The sequence below is a fragment of the Pavona decussata genome, unplaced genomic scaffold (assembly GCF_977016875.1).
Source record: "Pavona decussata unplaced genomic scaffold, jaPavDecu1.1 SCAFFOLD_464, whole genome shotgun sequence".
In the NCBI taxonomy this organism is placed as follows: Eukaryota; Metazoa; Cnidaria; class Anthozoa; order Scleractinia; family Agariciidae; genus Pavona; species Pavona decussata.
The window spans coordinates 132828-147394 of NW_028145805.1; the positions used below are offsets into that span (position 1 = coordinate 132828).

Sequence of the window (14567 nt, forward strand, 5' to 3'; positions counted from 1 at the left end):
TGTTCGGACATCGCCATCCTAGATTTTTCCACACCTACACAAGAAATAATTTATCGGCATACATGACGCGTAAGACGTGTAAAAGGATTTTTGCAAACCCAAAGCACACTCTTCAAATCGTGACTCAAGTAAATCGAGCTGCGAGGAATGCTTTTACAGCTCAATTAAAAATTTTTGAACACGACTAGTTAACAACTTTTCCAAGACATTTTTACGTAATCTTTCTACCCGCATTGGAGCAAATATTGGTCTATGTCGGACAATGTCCGCAGAGGATGCGCGACTGTTATTTCTAGGAATTAATGAATTCCTGGAGTAATTAGGTGCTGAAAATATTCCTAAGAGTAAGAAATTTTTCAACATCCATGTTTTTGACCCCATAAAGAAATTCACAAAATGAATTTAACTAAGTAAAGCTAGAAGAATTTCAAGTCATTCAATACTCGAACAGTATTTTCCCAATAGAGACCCCATTGTCATAAGTACGTAAATTATGATCATCTGGGTGAGTGTAGTCCTGAGAAGGACTGTTTGTGGTGACTTTGACTGACGTTTCGACAACCTGAGCGGAAGTCATCTTCAGAGTCAAGTGAATTGTGGAACGTCAGTAGGTGGTATATATGTCTCTGGTTGTTAACCCGATTGGTCAACGACGTCGAGATGTTATTGGTCGTTTGTCAGTAAGCCGTGATGTTATTGAAAAAGACCTATGTATTTCATACTTGAGAGCCTCAAAGTGTGCATGGAGTCTTGGCAGTTTATCGACGAGCAGATCTCTCAGTACTCTCTGATCCGCTTGTGATGCCACTAAAGTCTTGGAGTAGTAATCTTTTGGAATGAGATGTTCAACGATAGCAACAAGACACCTGAAATGAAACAAGAACAGTCGAAAGTTGGCTAACGAACACTACTACAAAACATATCAAAAACATGTTATTCTCGTTTTAGAGAACGAGGACGATTATGCTGAATCGCCCATACTACTTCAAAAAATAGCGAACTATCGGACGGACACACAGTTTAATTTATAAAGTCGACACTGAAAATCTTATTTAGTTTAGTTTCAAGAAAAAATTAGTTTATTTTACAATTCACTTGTTAAAAGTGGTTGATTTTGTAAATGTTATTTATTTACGTTTGTATATGTCATTAATTTAGGTAATTTATAACTGACTGCTGTTCCCCTTATCTCCGCCCGCCTCGACTAGCACCTGCTATTTGTGGGCGGAAATGTTTTGCTATGTAAATAACTGTTGTTAATAATAATAAAGGTAATAATAAAGGTAATAATAATACTGTATACACGGTCTGCGCATGTCGCGATGATCCGAGAAACATCATGGGGTTTTTAACCTCTTTTGTTAAAAATGGTGGAATAAGACCTTCACTTAGCTACAAAATAATTCTAGAGCAACGAGAGCAAAGCAATCAACCCAATTCTTGGAAAGAATAACTCGTGACCTGTTCTAGGGCATTTTGGAAACAAAAATGCGAGAACTTGAAAAACGTTAGGCTAATTTTTTTCAAGTTTCAATCCATACCGGCCTACTCTGTCTCCGGCCAGAGGCACTAATCGACAGTTTTATTGCACTGAGGTGATAATGTATAGCAAAACTAGACAATTACTTTTTGCGTGGTCATGACTACGCGGGAAAAGCAGATCTTAGCAAGGGGTTTTCAAATGTAACATTAACAAATCGACGGCAGTTTTCTATGTTCTATACTCTTAAAGACCATAAAATGACGTCAAAAAATGTTCAAAACTCACGTGGAACCACGAGCCGCAGGCGAATGGTTTCACTGCCAAGTTTTGGACATTTTATGGCGTCATTTTATGGTCTATAAGAGTATAGACCATAGCAAACTGCAGTCGATTTGTTTTTTACAATAACATGGAAAAAGTACGAGCGGAATTGGCTATTTTTTTCGTTGAGAAAGCATGCGCGTTACATCTGACGTCATTTTTATTGTCTGTACTCTTATAGACAATAGCTACGAGCCAATCAGCGCGCGGGAATTTGGACAGTTATTGTAAAAAGAAAATTCGTGATAACCGCGCATTTTTCAAAGATAATTAATCTTCAATTCGGGAAAAATGACAAACATTGTTTTATGTTCTTAAGCTTTTGGAATTATAGTTGCAATGGACATTTCATAGAGTGTCTCCTTAGTAAAGATGTCTCCTTGCTGGAACTGCCTATGCCTATGGCCAATCTGTTTTGACAACTATTTCGCCACATATCCAAACATTTGCCAACATGAATTCATTAGCATGGTGCGCAACTTCAGCTTGAATAAAAAACTACAGCCTCTTATATAAACACAAAGACACAATAAACAAAAGAAACAATAAAAATGTGACCACCACCGCCCACACCACCACCACCAGGTAACCGGTTATTTTTGTCGTTTATCCACCTAAATGTACCGGCTATCGTGAAAAAATAAATGTTTCCAAAATAATCGAAATCGCTTTCAAAATTAATCATATTTGGGGAAAAAAATTCGTACTTGTTTTGGGAATTTCCTGCCAAAAATATTGCAAAAACATCCAGCAATTTCAAAAACAACGCTGACTTCAAACTCCACCATGTTTGGTTTCCATTCTTCCCGCGGCCATCTCGCTCCCATCATTCCTTGGGAGACAATAACAAGATGGTGTCCACCCCTATTGCAAATTTATTACTTCCTCTTACAAATCTTAACAAGAACACTGGATTATTTTATTTAATTAATCATCAATGAGAACAACAACAACAACCGAACATTACAGCAACAAGGACGAGGACAACTACAACAACAAAAACAATTAAAACGAGGACAGTGACAACAATAGCAACAAAAAGGATCAGTAAACATGGCAAAGAGTAACTAACCAAAACGATTCTTCTTCGTCTAGATAAAGTAGAGCGATGGCGACTAGCCGATTCAATCCCTATAAATCGAATCAAAAGGAAAAGTTAATTGATGCGGCCTGCGCAAAATGATAGTCACGGAGGAGTACCTCCCTGTGACACTATGCTGCACATGTTGTATCGTTGGAACAAGGCAAGCTGAACGTAGTCACTGCACGTTAGGTTCTGATAATAGGCCATTTCTGAGTTGCTTTGAACATCGTTATGAATGCGAGGTTTCTTGCATAGTTTTTATTATGAAAATTAGTTTTCATTCGAATGCAAAAAAAAAACTAATTTGCACATTAAAAGCTTTGCACTTAGCCTCGCTTTCGGAATGAGGTTCACAGCAACTCGGAGATGGTCTCCTTTTGACTGCACCGTCTACCAAACTCCTTGAATTTTGATTGGTCAATTTGAAATGATGTCGGCCACCAGAGACTTGTCAAAGAGATGTCAAAACTTTGTCACACGCTAACTAAACATTTTTGTCACCACGACCCAGTTGTTCAAAGCTTGATTGAGCCAGTCATTGGTTAACGTGAACTTTGATTCGAGTTTAATTACTAATCAATAAAGATTCTTCGAAAATATTTTTGTCCCTCAATTTGACCGGCAATTTTCTTTTCCATTAGCTTGAAGTTAGCCTTTTAAAAACATTTCTAACGAGCCAGATTAAAATCTCGGTTAACTCTTAATCGGGGATTATCGTTAATCGGCTTTCAAACAACCGGGCCAGGGTGACGATAAGGAAACGACGATACCAGATTTTCAAATCGATCCGATACGAGAACTATATTTTTCGATATAAGCCAATGTTTTTCGATGTGGATATCGATATTATGTCATCACACAAGAGCGGCTGTACTCAGCTTAAAAGAGTCCAGAAAACAATAAGTATTAGGCCCTGAAACGAACCGCAATATTCAGCTCGAATGAAGAATCAACAGCACACACAAATAGGTAATTCTTTTTGAACACGAAAATGCCGATACTCCGCTAACAAGAATTAACCTTGAAGGAAAAAAACAATTTCTTCCAACTCAGCATGGAGTATATACACGTGGCAAGTTATTCTCAGCGGTCACGTGGGTAGTATCGAAAGGTATCAAAACAACCAATCAATATTTGTCACGAGTATCGATATTATTCAGGGAAACCTAAGTATCGCTGAGATAGATATCGGCCTAACTTTAGAGAACTGTTCGGTCCATAGCACTGTAACCTTTAGAAAATTTATCACAAAAAACATTTGCACTCTTAGATATTCCTCTCTAGATCAAACAATCAGATTTTTTCTGCTTACCTGACAGTATCCAACATCAGGATTATGCCAACTGTACGCCAGAAGAACTTCCCTTAGTTTAGCAGTCTGATGCAAAAGAAAAAAGAACAAGATGAAAATAATAAATAAACAAAAAAATAAATAAATAACATGCAAAAAAAGCCAAGTTTGTGATCACATCGGGCCAACCACTGACACCACAGCTGTAAGTATACACACGGCGACTCCTTTGCTGCTTTTCATGGCCTCAAATGAAAAAAGGAAAGACTCCAGGGACCTGGTTGTTCGAAAGTCGATTAACGCTAATCCAAGATTGAAAGTCAACGGAGGTTAACTTTCTCGCTCGTAATATATTTTTTTTAAAGCTAATTTTAAGCTAACGGTAAAGAAAAGTCTTAAGTAAAAACTGAGGGACAAAAATCTTCTGGAAGAATCCTTATGAACAAGTAAATAAACTCGAATCAAAGTTCGCGTTTATCCAGGATTAGCTTAATCGGGCTTGAACAACTGGGCCTGTTGTTTTCCTTATCATTATGTAATTTATTTAATGTAATTTCTATCACGTTAACTCTTTCCTTTCTTTCAGTATAACGAGACACTGCAAACTCATTCGTTCATTTGAAATTAGAGAGGTTTTGAATTGAGTGTCGAAAGTAATTTCGCGTTTGCTTTGGTTTTGCATTACTACGCTTTGTGATTGGTTAACAAAACTCGCGCCACTTTCATAACCAATCGGAATCAAAACCAAAGCCAATTGTGTTTTAACCGCACGCGTTTTGCCGCGCTTGGCGCCAGTTACATGCATTTACTTCGAGTTCTGATTGGCTCGTTGTGTTGCTGACATCTGTTGCGATTAGCCAGAGTAATTACCTTGGTTTTGTTTTTACGACACTCAAAAAACCGCTCTAAAATAAATGAATTTAAAAAATTCAAACTTGCCCCGTCAGCATCCAGTTTCTCATAATGCTTGTTATTCGGTAATGTGCGTAACAGGTCCAACTCTATCTGCTTAACCGCCGGTGACGGTCTTCCTTTAATAGATTCCAACAGCTGTCTGTAATACCCATCTCCAGCGATCTGCCTTGTCTCCTGCACGCACTGGTCAATACAGTGATTCCATATGGTGGCCCGGTGTTCGTGTGGGATTCCAGCTCGTATCAAAGCCTTCAACTCAGGCTAAAGAAGAAAAAAAGGAGAAACTTCAAGCCCAGTCTACAGAATGACAAGACAACCTTTTTTAATCTATTCGGGAGAGTTGTGTGCAAAAAATAATTTCGGACGCGTAAAGCAATCGGGACTGTCGAGAAACGGGCGCTGGGCCTTCAACCATAATCAAAAGCAAACAAAAAACGTTTGGTTGAGATTTGGTTTAAGCACACGTCTCCTTTATTGTGTGTGTGTTTTTTTCTTTTTTACTTAAAATGACCATTTTATCAACATGTCTCTTTCCACCAAGATGTATAGCTAGGCAATGTTAAAGTCCATTGATGGCAAAGTCCAGTCAGCAACTCCGTGGCTTGAGGCACCCCTAACTCCGTCATTGGTATCACTCACTTTCATAGGGGAGAGAGGAATGAAATTTTATCCGTGGAAAGTTATTTTTACATGCCCTCAAGCCCCAACTCATGAGAATTCTTCCCCTTTTATCAGATGACCCCATCTTCACCAAAAAAAAAAAAAAAAAAAAGGAAGAAAAATGGCTTACAAGTTCGCGAGTTCTTTTTGTTTGTTACTAATGAAAATTGTTTCGATGGCTAACAGGCCAACTGATTCCTTTACCCAGCTTTGAAGGCTCCTTTTTTGCATGCCCACTTACACCCCCACCCCACTCCTCACATACGACCAGCCCACTCCTCCTCATCAAAATTCAACGACCCCTTAGGTAAGTTAAGTATATAACTGATTGGCAAATGTGAAGAGATACGCGGGCGACAGACACTCATAAGACCCGTGGCTCAATTTTGGCCTTTGTAGTGTTAAGAAACTACAAAGGATTTCTGTTTACCGCTGTGTGTGCGAGTTCACTAACCGTTTTCTGAAAGTCTCTGTTTTTGTGTGTTATCATATAGTTTTCCCACTTGACTTCCACTGACATCTCATGAGTACTTAGATTTGCCTGGAGAGAATGAAATATGTTCATCTTAACGCACCCTGTCACCTCCAAAAGCGCCGAAGTTGGCAACAAACCAAATCAAATAACATTTGCAAAATATCCAGAACGAAACAATATCACTTCAAGATTTCATGCACAGACAAAAGTTAGAATCACTTTGCAAAGCATAATAAACAGTGCAACAGGAAAGTACCGCTCAGTAGCTTTCATTTGAATGGTCACACTTAGGGATTTCATCCGCCGACTCAAAAGTTAGAACCACCTTGTACAGCATAATAAACAGCACCACAGGAAAGTACCGCTCAGTAGCTTTCGTTTGAGTGGTCACAATTTAGAATTTCATCCACAGAGTCAAAAGTTAGAATCATCTTGTACAACATAATAAACAGCACCACAGAAAAGTACCGCTCAGCAGCTTTCGTTTGAATGGTCACAATTTAGAATTTCATCCACAAAGTCAAAAGTTAGAACCATCTTGAACCACATAATAAACAGCACCACAGGAAAGTACTGCTCAGCAGCTTTCGTTTGAATGGTCACACTTTAGGATTTCATTCACAAAGTCAAAAGTTAGAACCATCTTGTACCACATAATAAACAGCACCACAGGAAAGTACTGCTCAGCAGCTTTCAATTGAATGGTCACACTTTAGGATTTCATCCACAGACTCGAAAGGTAAAACCATCTTGTACAGCATAATAAACAGCACCAAAGATGGTGGGATGGGGAAGGTATCGAGGAAAGTCTGAAATTTTTCGCAATCTGCTCTCCGCCAACCGAGCTTACCTACCATAGTTTTGTTCGTTTACCTTGAGTTGTTCTGATCTCCTGTCCATTTTCTTTGCCATTGACAAGAATGCTTCTTCGTCATCACCATCGAGGTTTTGTCTGAAGCCCCAGCGGTCAAATGGCTGAATGCTGTCACAAGAAAGAGAATTAAGCAACGTAAGTATGGGAATGCTTGCCGGCGAAATGAAATGATTAAGGGGAAGGTGGAACAGACCGGTTTCTGATATGACGGCGCCAGTGAAACAACCCTGGATGCCAGGTCGTGGTCAAGACGAACCGCTACCCGTTTAAAGCGTGGGAAAAAGAACAATTACTGCACAGCGCGAGAGAGCACACAAACACAGCCAAGAACGGGAAATGTGCACCTGTTACCAAGCGCGGAAAAACACGCTACCTGTTCAAACTGCGGGAAAAAATGCAATTATTGCACAGCGCGAGAAATCACTCAAACACAACCAAGAACAGGAAAACGCGCACCTGTTACCAAGCGCAGGAAGACATGCTACCTGTTTAAAGCGCGGAAAAACATGCAATTATTGCCAAGCACGAGAAACCAAACAGGTACAGCTGAGGACCGAAAAACACGCAGCTGTTGCCAAGCGCGGGAAAACATGCTACCCGTTTAAAGAGCGGGGAAACGTGCAATTACTGCACAGCGCGAGAAAGCACACAAACACAGCCAAGAACGGGAAATGTGCACCTGTTACCAAGCGCGGAAAAACACGCTACCTGTTCAAACTGCGGGAAAACATGCAATTATTGCACAGCGCGAGAAATCACTCAAACACAACCAAGAACAGGAAAACGCGCACCTGTTACCAAGCGCAGGAAGACATGCTACCTGTTTAAAGCGCGGAAAAACATGCAATTATTGCCAAGCACGAGAGACCAAACAGCTACAGCCGAGGACCGAAAAACACGCAGCTGTTACCAAGCGCGAGAAAACATGCTACCCGTTTAAAGAGCGGGGAAACGTGCAATTACTGCACAGCGCGAGAAAGCACACAAACACAGCCAAGAACGGGAAATTTGCACCGTTTACCAAGCGCGGAAAAACACGCTACCTGTTCAAACTGCAGGAAAACATGCAATTATTGCACAGCGCGAGAAATCACTCAAACACAACCAAGAACAGGAAAACGCGCACCTGTTACCAAGCGCAGGAAGACATACTACCTGTTTAAAGCGCGGAAAAACATGCAATTATTGCCAAGCACGAGAAAACAAACAGCTACAGCCGAGGACCGAAAAACACGCAGCTGTTGCCAAGCGCGGGAAAACATGCGTTAAGCGTGGGAAAACGTGCCACTACTGCCAAGCGCGCGAAAGTACACGACCTCAGCTGAGGACGGAAGAACGCGCACCTCTTGCCAAGCGCGGGAAAACATGCACTAAGCGTGGGAAAACGTTCAATTATTGCCAAGCGCCAGAAAGTACACGACCACAGCCGAGAACAAGAAAACGTGAACCTGTTGCCAAGCAATTGAAGACGTGCAGCAGTTGCAAAAGCGCAGGATAACACGCAGAAACCTTTCCAAGCACAAGAGAATGTGTAACCAGTGGAAACGGCAAGAGCATGTGAAGCCACCACAAAGCGCAAGAATACGTGAGTGGATAAAAACTAGGCTGTGATACCGACCTGGAACGGGAAAGAGTCAAGATCTCACGTGACTCGCTATCGATAGCGTCCTCCACCAGCCGACTGATGACCTCATCATCCAAGGGCCATCGCTCACCATCTGCAAATAGAACCGCTCACCAATCAAAACTTGAAGCATTGGAAAACGCGGCTAAGTCACGATTCTGTAGGTTACAATGAATGTTGTGCCGCTAGCACTGATGACATAAATGATTGATCAGAGAATTAACTCTGAAGTGTAAGGGGTCCGATTCCCGCCGAGTTCAAAGATTGCTTCGTTGCCTCGTGCGGTTTCTTCATTTCCTTACTAGAGCTAACGCTCAATGGTTCAGTATTGTTAGAGATTATGCACCACGTTTACGGCAAACGGCAAAAATGACCACGTGACCATGTTTACTCTATATTTGCCATTCGCTGTCTTCAGTTTCTCAGAAAAATTGAGTAGTTTTGCGATAGCATCAAAGGTCAGAGTTATCTTGTAGTATTTTCATCAATGTACTCAGTTTTTCAAGAAAACATAAACGCGAATGTCACGTTTGCCGTTTGCCGTAATCGTAGTGCCTAATCTCTCCATTGTTAACAATTACTCTATGAGTATATATGTTTTTTTTATCTTTTGCTGTGGATGGCTTTGATGGACTGGGATTACAACTGGAAAAAATTGCCAAGTTTTTCAAGTTTTTCCTATGCAATTTGGAGAAATTGATAAAACTGATTTATAGTTTGTTCTTCATTATTACAATCAGTTTATATTTTCTTTCGAATGCTCTACAAACAATTTCATGTCATAGAAAAGGCTCTGTGTTAAACATTTGGGTAGCTCTGATCAAAATACAGTAAAATCTCACTGTGACACTGCGCCTTCAAGTTGCGACCGTAACTGCGATTGTCTCTCATTTGTTGATAATCAGTATCTCTTACCTCTTCGTGGTTTTTGGAATTCCCTCAGCACAAGGAAGTACTTGCTCTTGTATTTACACATCTCTGCTTCAACTGTGGCCAGTCGCCTGAAAGAATATCGGAAAACGCGAATATTAATGTAAAGCTGTAACCGATATTCCGAATAAAATCAAGTATGACTTAAGCAGTACTTTCCTGTGGATGAAATCCTTAAGTGTGACCATTCAAATGAAAGCTACTGAGCAGTACTTTTCTGTTGTGCTGTTTATTACGCCGCACAAGGTGGTTCTAAAATTTGAGTCTGTGGATGAAATCCTAAAGTGTGACCATTCAAATGAAAGCTACTGAGCAGTACTTTTCTGTTGTGCTGTTTATTACGCCGTACAAGGTGGTTCTAAAATTTGAGTCTGTGGATGAAATCCTAGAGTGTGACCATTCAAATGAAAGCTTCTGAGCAATTCTTTTCTGTTGTGCTGTTTATTACGCCGCATAAGGTGGTTCTAAAATTTGAGTCTGTGGATGAAATCTTAAAGTGTGACCATTCAAATGAAAGCTACTGAGCAGTACTTTCCCGTGGTGCTGTTTATTGCACTATTCAAGGTGGTTCTAACTTTTTAAGTCTCTGAATGAAATCTAAAGGTATGAACATTTCACTAAAAGCCACTGAACACCACTTTCCTCTGATACCGTTTTGATCTTCAATATTTTGAAGAGGGAAGTCTGAAATTTTCTCAATTTTGAATTCGACACATTATCAGTACTTACATTTGCTGTGCCTTAACAATCTCTGCATCATGAGCTCTTAGCTTGTTGAACTCCAGAATCTCGCTATTCAAAAAGCTGTTTTGTAGCACGTATGCTTGGCAAGTTTCCTATGGAAGAAAAAAGAATGAGCTCTTTCTTTTCATCATGTCTCGAGAATGCTCAAGCCTGATTTTCATCAGTGATGCTAGGATACGGTCAAACAAAGCAGCAAGCCTAATAAAACGCGCTCGCCGCAAGCATAAGTAAAAACTGCTAGGACTACAAATTTTCCTATCCTCTGTGTTTTCACTTTGAAGCGTTCGAGCTCGGTTTTGACTGAGTGACGAAGGTAGTTCGTATTTGTTTTGATTTTGCATAACTGCGCTCTATGATTGTTCAGCAAAACTTACGCCACTTTCTCAGCCAATAGGAAGCAAGACCACGTGATCGAGACCAAGGGCCCTTTCCCATTTGTCATAGCCTCCTACGCACACGTTCTTTGGGCTCGTCACGCATTCATTCCTCCCCCACGAACGAGGCTATATTTGTCAGAACTGGCCCGGCTCATTTGAAAACGTAATTCACCGACTTGAACAACAGTTTAAAGGCCACTTTTTTTAATTGCATGAAAATAGCGCAGTCTACTCTTACAATGCACCATTTTGAAGCAGTCGTTGAAACAGTCCTTCAAATTGGTACAATCGATTTACGGATCGACCGCTCTGGCCGCCAGTTATGACAAATGGAAAGCGCGCCAAGATCACGGCTTGATTCCACGTTTTCCCGCGCTTTATGCCAGCTACATGTATTTGTTACGAATTCTGATTGGTTCATTGCCCTGTTAAAGACCCATGTTCACCCAAGAGACTTTGCGCGCTTGTTCTGTTTTGTTTTGAAACGGTTCCATTGGCAAAAGCAGCGTTTTGTTTGGATGGCACATCTACCGGGATTTTCACACACTTCATCGTGTCGCGCTGGCACATCGGCGGCACTCTCTATCAGAACTGTTTTGATTGTCCAGAGTACTTAACTATTTAGTTTACAATAGAGCTTTGTCACTCGGCGGCCATGTTGAGTCTCAGGAAAATAAAAAGCTTTGTTTTCGCACGGCAAGCCTCGCACTGAATTCGCGTGTGGGCGAGGCTTGCCGTGCAAAAACAAAGCTTTTTATTCTCCTGAGACTCAACATGGCCGCCGAGTGACAAACGTCTAGTGTGGTAACTGGTTCGAACTACCATTGCTTTGGTTTTGAGATTACTGTACCCTATTCAACAAAAAACGCTCGACAAAAATTCTTTTAAAACGTAGTCCGATGTAAAATCTGCATTGTAGTAAATACCTTGAGTTTTCCTATCTCTTGGATCTCATCAATGACGTTTTCTGCGGACTTGGTTTTTAAAGATGAGCTGCAATAATACACAAACAAAATATTTCAACATTTGTTAATCTAAGGGGAATTACTGGTGGGGGGTGGGGGGAATTCCATCATACCGGTAGGATTTTCATTCCGGTAGGAGATGTAAATCCAATAGACCATTTCCGAGTTGCTTCGAACCTCATTATGAAAGCGAGGCTAAGTGCAAAGTTTTTGTTATGAAAATTAGTTTTCATTCATATGCAAACAAAACTAATTCATGCATATTTCATAGGTTAGCAAATATGGCGCAGTGGTGAGAGCACTCGCCTCTCACCAATGTGGCCCGGGTTCGATTCTCGGAATCGGTGTCATATGTGGGTTGAGTTTGTTGTTGGTTCTCTTCCTTGCTGCGAGAGCTTTTTCTTCGGGTTCACCGATTTTGCCCTCTCCTCAAAAACCAACATTTCCAATTCCAATTCGATTCGGAATTTGAGGGCCACAGGTTTGTCAGTCGTAACGGATTGTTAAGTGTCACCCTCGTTAAAAAAAGTTGATTGATTGATTTTTATTTTATGCAAATATCCCCTACTGAAGCAAGAAGGTGAAGGATAAATGAAACAATGCGTTCGGTAGATAAGGTAAACAAGATACCTGTCAAAGGCTTCGTCATTTTCGTCGTCCGGTTCATGAACTTCAACTCCTTCTACTGTAGACTTCTCAAGTGCGTACAGCTAATGAAGAGAACAAGACAAATCAAAAGAAAATGCAAAACGCCTTAAAACAGGACGGTCAACGCTTTTCTCCACACTGACTGTGTTAATGGAATTTATCAACAACAACAACAACTTCATTTATTTATCTTAATTTTACAATAATTGTTGAATGTTTACCCACAAATAGCTAGCGAGCTAATCGAGGCGGGTAGCGACACGAAACTTGGTTAAAAATTGTCCTGACAAGTTATAATAAGTATTATTACAACAATAAATATTCACAAGTTTCAATAAATATCATTACAATGGTAAGTCAGTATTCCTACGTAACAATAAGGTAGAAGGGTAAATGTTTTTAAAAGGAAAGAAGAACACAAAGTTACAAGTTCCACATATCTATTTATCTTTCGATTGATAAGTGATTTTAAAGTAAATTCATTTTTTGAAGTACAGTGGGTGTGTCAAGACATGCGTATTCCTTCTTTAGGATCGGAATGAGCGTCTCATGTAATTAAAGCATGAGGACGATAATGCGACTTTCAGCTTAGGATGGTGCCTCTAGTTTGTACAAAAACGGCCATTTTCTCTCTCAACACAGGTGTATAATACCCTCAAAAGTCCCTGTTATTGTTAGGGTTTTATTTTTCACATTTAATGGCTTTCAAAGCCGTCTAATTTTAGACTAGAAACACAAATTCTTTAGCGTCTAAATCTATTTACCTGGTTTGTAAGCGAGACGACAACTTGGTCCTTCACAGCCGTCATCTCCTGGTACATCTGAATTTGGTCCCTACACTCCCGTAGTTCCTTGTCATTGGCTCTGTCATAAAATAGCCAAATTTTATTTCAAATAGCCAAATATATGATTTATTCAATTAACAATTAATACCTCCAATGTTTCTGAATTTGTTTTTGACAAGTAGCCAAGTGCATGATCATTGCACCAGAACAGCCAACCGCTATCGATCGCATTCTTGTCGCACAAATCTTAAGCAATTTACAATCCTTTACCAAGGTCCCAAAATCTGAAACTCTCTCCCAATATCAATTACTTCTTCATCTAGTTTTTTCACCTTTAAGTAAAAAATGTTGGAGTTTTTATTTGTAAAATAATGAATTGACCAAGCCGCACTTACGCAGCACCATATTTTCTATTTATTAATGACAGCCGAAGTGGCCTCTCTTATAAACTTGTAATTTGAATGTTTTCTAAATAAATGATGATGATTGATACACATGATCCATAAAGTGGTTTTCAACTAAGTGTTGTAAAACAAAAAACAACGAAATCACTCCAACCAATCACAACAAAGGTAAAACCCACAATCGATGAATAACCAATCACAACAGAGGCACAAACAACAATCAACGAATAAGAACACGAGTCAAATGCAAACTGCGCCAAGCGCGGGAAAATACAAGAAAGTCACCATGCTTGTTGGTTTGCAAAATCAAAATGTAAGCAATCTGATTCCATCCGCGCAAAGTTATTCGTATAGAACTGACAACAGCACAGGCCTTAAAGCATCCTGTACTTAGTATTTGCATATTAAATCCAGATGCTTGTAGTTGTTGTTGTTTTATTTTTTTTAACTTCACAGTGATGTTGCGAAAACATCGAAACGTTGTTAGTTCAGATTTAATTGATAGCTCACTTTCATTTTTCCATGACCCCCCAAGATTGAGCAGGATAATTGTTTTATTTTTCAACACATTGATAACAAAGCACAGTTTTATTGTAGAAAAACTGAAGATGATCTTTATTTCTCCCCGACACACGGAATTGCCGTACGTATATCGCAGGATATTTGCTGACTACGGATGACGAATCTTCAGTGCACCATGACCATATTTGGGCAGTTTTACGATGTGTTCAATAATAACATGGGTTACCTGTTCGTTTCGTAACAACCTCTAAGTCTCGGTCACTATCCTCCGACATACCCACTGTCTAAAGGGGTTTATTTGCCAATATTTGTACACTTACTTTATTTTATTATCAGCCTTTTTTAGTTCTTCTGTCTGTTCTTTTAATTTTTCTTCCAGCTGTAGTGAAAAAAAAACTTTAACGGTAAGAAATTTGAAATGTCCAAGACAAGCAAAAAACCAAAAACGTGATTGTCGTCCCTGCC

At 39.9% G+C, this 14567-nt stretch overlaps 1 protein-coding gene across 1 annotated transcript in view; it reads right to left on the bottom strand.

Moving 5' to 3' along the window:
• LOC146450482 (TBC1 domain family member 2B-like) overlaps positions 1-14567 on the bottom strand; it is a 35407-nt gene that overhangs the window by 5943 nt on the left and 14897 nt on the right. Inside the window, exons 18-30 of the mRNA XM_085100368.1 lie at positions 14423-14481; positions 13156-13255; positions 12374-12453; positions 11705-11771; positions 10387-10493; positions 9643-9728; positions 8722-8821; positions 7103-7211; positions 6209-6295; positions 5119-5355; positions 4201-4266; positions 2877-2935; positions 723-866 (exon numbers count right to left, since the gene is read on the bottom strand). Coding sequence (XP_084956494.1) covers positions 723-866; positions 2877-2935; positions 4201-4266; positions 5119-5355; positions 6209-6295; positions 7103-7211; positions 8722-8821; positions 9643-9728; positions 10387-10493; positions 11705-11771; positions 12374-12453; positions 13156-13255; positions 14423-14481 — 1301 coding nt within the window. The remainder of the gene's footprint in view (positions 1-722; positions 867-2876; positions 2936-4200; positions 4267-5118; positions 5356-6208; positions 6296-7102; positions 7212-8721; positions 8822-9642; positions 9729-10386; positions 10494-11704; positions 11772-12373; positions 12454-13155; positions 13256-14422; positions 14482-14567) is intronic.